The sequence below is a fragment of the Poeciliopsis prolifica genome, unplaced genomic scaffold, assembly GCF_027474105.1.
Source record: "Poeciliopsis prolifica strain line A6 unplaced genomic scaffold, Auburn_PproV2 SCAFFOLD018, whole genome shotgun sequence".
Taxonomy (NCBI): Eukaryota; Metazoa; Chordata; class Actinopteri; order Cyprinodontiformes; family Poeciliidae; genus Poeciliopsis; species Poeciliopsis prolifica.
The window spans coordinates 1,407,999-1,415,208 of NW_026562393.1; the positions used below are offsets into that span (position 1 = coordinate 1,407,999).

General features: G+C 41.2%; 1 protein-coding gene across 1 annotated transcript; it reads left to right on the forward strand.

Annotated features, from left to right (window-relative positions):
- Window positions 1-351: 351 nt before the first annotated feature.
- Window positions 352-5,111, forward strand: LOC129367890 (gastrula zinc finger protein XlCGF57.1-like). Its single transcript, XM_055042560.1, has 2 exons — window positions 352-596; window positions 2,508-5,111. Exons 1-2 carry the CDS (start codon window positions 491-493, stop codon window positions 4,004-4,006), a joined length of 1,605 nt encoding a protein of 534 aa, XP_054898535.1. The 5' UTR covers window positions 352-490; the 3' UTR covers window positions 4,007-5,111.
- The last annotated feature ends 2,099 nt before the right edge of the window (window positions 5,112-7,210 follow it).

A 7,210-nucleotide genomic window follows, 5' to 3' on the forward strand; every position in this document is an offset into this window, starting at 1 on the left:
AGCTCAAAAAAATTGATTTATTCATCAGTAAAAAAAATAACATTTTTTTCATTTCATCAAGTAAATACAAATAAACTTTCTAACAGCTCGACTTTCTGCATTAAAAAGACTTACAGGTGTTGTAAGCCAAAATAACTATTTAAGTCAGTTATTTTATGTGTAATACAATTTAATTTAATTACATTGTTTCGTGTTCTCCTCGTTTTTTGCATTTTCTGTCCTTATTTGTACCTCAATACATATCGATGTAATCTTTGACAGTTGTGGGAAGTGGTCCTTGGGACAGGCTGTCCGTGCCGATGCCTGTTTAAAACTCTGTCGTTACGTCCGCAGTCGTTCCTAAACAGACAGTCGGGGGGGTTAAGATCTGACTGCAGTCTTTCCGAGCGCATCCGCCTCTTGAAATCCCCCAGCGGAACCTCGCATGGAGCCGAGCAGAAACGCTCCCGGCTGTAGTGTGAGCTAATCGGCCCGGTTCGTTTCAGAGGCCATGAAGGAAGTGGATGATGACCAGAGCAGAAGTCCGGCTGCAGAGGACACGGTCCGGATGAAGCGGCTCGGCGTCCATCAGGATGTTGTTAGAAACCAAACAGCTGGTAAGAAAAGACTAGTGTGTCGCTGTTAGCTAGCTGCAGCTCTGTTGTCGAGGAAAACGGGGCTCCGTTTCTTTATTTTTGATTTAAATCGTGTTATTTACCTCAGTACCACTGCAGCCGTTGAGCTTTGCGTCACTTAGTCTCGCTAAAAATGAGCCAAACTGCAAACCAAACACAGGAAACGGCGCCGGAACTCAGAAATACTTAAATCCTATTTCCTTTGGTCAACATCCAACACCGACACCCAGATTAGATTTGGAGTTTTCCTGTTTAATTCGAAATAATCCGGTTTTCCAATGAACAGGTGACCAGCGATTCATTCAGGCTCGATTCATTCAGGTTGAGTTTTCATATGTTTTTAATGTGAGCGACAATTAAAATGGCTCAATATCAAAGTGATGTGTGTGTATGTTAGAAATTAAAAAGTCTAAAAATAAATTTAGACTTTTAAAAAGAAAAAAAAAACATCTGTGAGGAATTTTCTGCCTTTTCACTGGTTACAATGTATTTCACCTGTAATAGTGTTTTTTATGATGTGGACTAATTTTATTGTGTAGTAGTCAGGTCATATTTACTGTGGACTGTGTTTATCATGATTATAAACATTGCAATTCTGAAATTGAGATAGAAATTGTAAAATAAATGTGCTGCATAAACATTTATTTTGCTACAACTGGAACCATATGCTTGCGTTTATAACTTCTTTTTTCATCTGTCACATTAAATCAAGCTCTTCTTATTTCATACAAGTTAGGACTAATGAAATGTAGTTTTAAGAACCATTTTTATTTAATAATTTCACCAACATTGAACACATTCAGCTCACAAAAAGATTTGAACACTTTTTACTACACCAGCAATTTCTTCTGTTTAATATATTTAGTAGCCGTCTTCAACAATACGACTCAAACCTGAGCCTTCGCTATTTTCTGGAATTGAGCGTGAGGAAATTCTGTTTGTACGATTCTGCAAAAATGTGCAGGATTGTTTTCCTCACCTGCATAAGTGAACCCCTCATCCCCCACATTTTTAGTATTAAACATTAAGCTGTTTTTGCTTTTCAGATTTCTGTCCTAACTCTTCACGTCCTCCATGTTTTTCTCTCCATTAAAAGCAGACCAGGCCCAAAGCTTTGGTGTTTCCTGTGTGCGTTTCTGTCGTCTCACAGCCTCCAGCCGGTTGCAGCAGATGGCCCGTTCACGCTGAGCCTGCTGGCTCTGCTGCAGGTTTCTCACTGCTAACAGGGAGTGATTTCTTTTCACTGCTGCCACATGCTTGCTCAGGATGAGAGCTTGCTGCTGCAGAGCTGATGCAATCAGCTTGCTAAGACAACTCTCTAAAAAATAAAACGTTATTTGTTTCACAAAATCCTGATACACTGCATAAAGTCATTAGCAGTAATCCCTCACTGTGTGGCAACATTAAATAGGAACTTCTCCCTTTTTAACAGGAAAGAAACATCGGCTGTCGGTTTCAGTATGAAAAGAGAAAGAGAGCATCTGCAGCATCCGACTGGGGCTTGTGAGACAAATGCCCTTTTCAGGTCATAGACGTATGACAAACAATGTTTTATCCATTCACTCTGCACACCAGAACTGACATAATAGGACAGAAAAAGGGCGCCTACTTTGTGGACCGGAACCGGCCTTTTGGTCCACTTGACTTCCTGCTGGCTCGTTACAAATAGTAGTTGCATCGTCTTTCTTCTGTTTTATGTTCACATAAGAAAAAAAGAGGACAGATTTGTATTGTTGACGTTTTAGTTTTCATGTCCGATCCCTCAATAAAATTGTTTGACAAGAAAATCTAGCAGGAATATTACATAAAATCAAACAACTGTAACAAAGGGTACTTTTCCAAGGGCATCCTTCCAACTGATTTATCCACAAATTTAATTTCTGCTTCCTGCAGATGATGCGCAGCTGTTGGTGATTAAAGAAGAGTGTCCCTTTGAGTGGAGCTCCAGTGAGGACGAGCAGGACCCAGAGCTGTTCCACATAAAGGAGGAAAATGAGGAATCCTGGACCAATGAGGAGGGAGAGCAGCTTTATGGAGAGGAGGATCTCGTCAGTTTCCCATTAAATGTTATTGTGAAGAGTGAAAATGAAGAAGAGGAAGAGGAAGAAGAGGAATATCAGTCTTCACATCTGTATCTCAGGGAAACTGAACATAACAGAGAGTCAAAACCTCTAAGTTCTGTTGAGTTTATAAAAACAGAACCCGACGAGGGGCCAGAATTGACGGTAAAGCCGGGACTCAGCAACTACTTTAGGATGAAACCTGCTGCAAAAGCTTCGGACTCTTCAGAAACTGAAGTCAGTGATGAGGACAATCACTGGCAGGAACCGCTACCAGATTTTGGAGCAGAAATGAAGCACAGAGAGAGCAGGACACCCGATTCGGACGACACAGTCAAGGCCCTGTACAGCTGCTTCGAGTGTGATAAACAATATTTCTACAAGCAGTCCCTCCATAGACACATGAAGTGTCATTCATCCAGCTCAGGTAACACAAACCTCTGCAGTGGGCAGGAAAACGCAGATTCAGACCCAGCAGTCAGGAAGAAAGAGAGGGTGTTCATTTGTGACGTCTGTGGGCATGAATTTAACCAGAGGACTAATCTTACTACGCACAAGAGAGTCCACACAGGGGAGAAACCATTCAGGTGTGACGTTTGTGGCAAAAGATTTAACCAGCGAGGGAATCTGCGCAACCACAAGCGAATCCACACCGGAGAGAGGCCGTTCATATGCGACTTCTGTGGCGAGAGGTTCAGGAATCAGGGGATTCTGCAGGCGCACATGAGGGTCCACACCGGAGAGAAACCTTTCGTTTGCGGCGTCTGTGGCAGAAAATTTTCTCGCAAGACGCATTTCGAGACCCACATGAGAGTGCACACAGGAGAGAGGCCGTTCAGCTGTGAAATCTGCGGCAAAGATTTTCGTCACAAGATGCATTACCAAGAGCACATCCGGGTCCACACTGGAGAGCTGCCGTTTCCCTGTGAGGTTTGTGGGAAAAAATTTCGACTTCAGTGCAATTTAAAGAGACACCTGCGAGTTCACACAGGAGAAAAGCCCTTCAGCTGCGACGAGTGCGGGAAGACATTCAGTTGCAAGTCGCATCTCAAGCGACACACCAAGGTCCACACAGGGGTGCGGCCCTTCTCCTGTGAGATTTGCGGGGACACGTTTGCCGAGCCGGGAGCCGTGAAGAGTCACATCCTGGTCCACACGGGAGAGAAGCCGTTCGAGTGTGACGTTTGCGGGAAAACGTTTAGGCAAAAGAGCACACTGACAAGACACAAAGTCGTTCACACGGGAGAGAAACCACACTCCTGTACTCTGTGTGGCGCCAGATTTACACAGCAGTGTAATTTAAAGACACACATGAGGCTCCACACAAGATAAAATTAATTATTTTCTTTAGGAATATGTTTATATTGTACGAGGGTCATGTCCTGGCCAGAGCTGTATATTTACATTATTAATAATAATAAATATTACAATGTTTTGAGTAATTTTAGTGTTTCCATTCATCTGGAAACTCTCCTGCCCAACATCGTCCGCCAAATCTAACAGCTGCTCACTAAATCCACTGATCTATTTAACCCAATTAGCATTTTTCCGCATCTTCCTTAAGTCCTTTATTCTTAGTATAAGTTGAGACCAAAGGGAAGAAATCAATGATGTATGAAGTAGGAATTACAAAGTTAGCAAGGAAAACTTTTGAACAGGAGCAACATTTGCATTGAAATAAAGGACAAATTGTTTATTCAAGACTTCATAATCTGCTTAATTTAACATATTAGTAGAACTTGCCTTGGAGGAATGCTTATTGTGAAAAACATTTAGAAATAAAATCAGCTGACATAGTACTGTAAAGAATCTGACCTAAGTACTGATTTGTTTACTGCTCTGCGGTGAAGAACATAAAAAGCTATTAGTCTTCAGCTAGAAGCATTTAAATAAAACATGTAATTGCATTAAAATACCCCTGGGCAGGGTTTTACTTACACTTTGACAAAAATTCAGAGAAATGTCTGTAAATTAAATTGCTGCCGTCTTGCCCTCTGACAAACATAACCTTCTGCAGCAGAAATTATTTACCTGCAATAAAAAAAAATACGGTTGTCAATTCCAACACTATGTATTTTTGTTTGAAAGTGTTACAAAATGTAATGGTTTATTCATAGTTTCTACAAATGGCAGTAAACAGATGCGTCTCACTGTATTACTGATGGTCAGAAGGAACGATGCGTAAAACGGGTCACTGAATCTGCGGCTACGTTTCAGAGAATAACGCTGTAATTGTCCCTCATGTGAGCGAATATCCAACTGTTGGCCTTCATTAGAGAAAAGGTTGACATGTTGTATTATTTCTTCCTAAAATAAACCATTGGTATATTTCTGTGTGCCAGTATAACAGTTTGGTACAAGTTTATGTGATTTTGTTTTCTGAAAGGTTTAGCAGAAATGTTTATAATAAAGGTGTCCTTTTTGTTGCTTTTAATAAAAGTGTAAAATACGGAAGTGACTAAATTGCTTCTGATTTAATTATTTTTCAGCCAGCAGCTCAACGTGTTAGAGCAAGAATCTTATTTCCAGTCAATCTTTGGCGTTTTTTTCAGATTCAGAATAAAAAAATGGAGCAAACTGCATCTATGATAGCTTAGCCGTAAAACAGGACATTTAAAGAACAAAGGTCAGAGTTAAAACATGTATGGAAAACTCAGTGGAAGGAGAAGCAAACTGAAGACATTCAGATGAATGAGAAAAAAAAAACAGATTAAAGGGAAGTTAGACCGACAGGAAATGAGTGGAGATTAAAACTTTTGCACGGTAATGAATGTAAAGATTAATTATTCAGATTCCTTCCCTAGATATCTCAGTCATCACAGTTTCATAAAAAATAATCAATCTTCGTTTCCATGCAGATGAAGGAAGCTGTTCAAAGGCAGAGCTAGCAGAGCAACGCCTCACTGTTGGCAGGATTAAAAAAAACCCAAATATTTACTTCGACCATCACACATTCCTTAAACCGTCTTTAATTGTGATTAATAAACAATGTGTACGTGAAAGTGCTGCAGATTCCTATGAACATTGAGATACATCTGCTTGGTTTCTGCGTTCAGGCAGGATTTGTGCAGCAGGCAGTGATTGTGGTGCGTTCAGCAGCCGACTGCAGTGAAGCAGAGGATTGTGGTGAAGCTTCACCATTTGTGCACGCAGAGAACCGACTGCTGCAGGTTTCAGGCCATCAACGTTCGGCTGCTGGCAGGAACTGTAGCGACAAAGTTATGAAACATCATTCTGTGTTCTGCTGAACGAGCTCTGAGGGAAGATGGACGCTTCCCCCAGCATTCACGCCACCACAGCAGCCCTGTGAGACAGAGCGGGTGAACTGATGTCTCACAAGACCAACTGGAGGCAGAGCAGGTTATGGATGTCGGGATGAAACATCTGGAAGGTCATTTCAACAGTTTTGCTCAGCAGGACTTTCCCCAGGATGAGACCTGCAGTGGAAACAGCCTCAGGAAGGACAGCCATCTGTCTCCACCGACAGGGAGGGAGACAAACAACAAGACAGGGCAGCTTTAAACGGGTCCTGGCTGTTCAAGCAAGCTGTTTTTATTCTCTCCTCTGATCTGTTCACATAATGGTGTAAAGGTTCATGTTGTTCCCTCATCAAAAAACACACCTGGAGTGTTTCTTTGAGTCATTTGTGCATGCTCGAGAAATCCATTCACCGTCCTCACTCGGCTCCTTCAGACTAGTGGCAGCAGCAATTACCAAGCAAATGATGGAACTGCAAGTCTGTTGAGCTCATTATGCAATAACCATCACAGAACAGTAGAAAACGGCATAATGAGTAGCATTTGTGCTTTTGTAAAGTGTTTAAAAAAAAAAAACTACATTAGATTTTTTTTTTTATTAAATTCGCCCAACTTTTTTTTAATGCAAGTTTCTATGATGGTGTATTTGGGTCACGCTAAGAAAAAATAAAACTTCATTTATTTTCTTGGCGTGACGCGAGGAAGGCCGAGTGTTGGAAAAAGCAGGAGCTTCTTAAAGAAACAGCGGCCCAATTTGAAAGCATTAAATTGGGGAGTCAATTTTATTTTATGTAATCCAACAGTTACTTGTAAAATAAAATGGCACTATACATACATAGCATTTCAGCGCTTTTACTAGAAAATGAATATTCATCTTAACCTAAACTCCTAATGCAGATTTTTTTTTCATAGTGCAAGGAAGTCAGATTTGCTAAGACAAGCATATTTCATTAATCTCCCTTAATAGAATCATCATAAAGCTGAACATGTCACATGGAGTCCAGTTCGCTCCCAATTACAAATCAGCAAAGACAAATTCACTAGAACATGAGTGAAAGCCTGTCTGTCAGCAGATTGCTGCACATATTTAGCTGTGCAGCAACAGGGGAACAAACAAAAGATGCTCAAGAGACTTGAAACGAGTAAGACCTGCATCTTTGATTCTAGCTCTCTGCTGCCACCTGGTGGTGAATGAAACCCTGCACCAGGGGCTGAAGGAGGGATCCTGGAGCTGAACATCATGACTAAAGACCCGGATGTGAAAATGTAGAACATGAAC

Excerpts from the sequence above, each read along its gene's own strand:
- LOC129367890 (XM_055042560.1), top strand. The coding sequence starts at position 491 with ATGAAGGAAGTGGATGATGACCAGAGCAGAAGTCCGGCTGCAGAGGAC. Across the intron at positions 597-2,507 it reads TGTTAGAAACCAAACAGCTG|ATGATGCGCAGCTGTTGGTG; the intron begins GTAAGAAAAGAC and ends TGCTTCCTGCAG.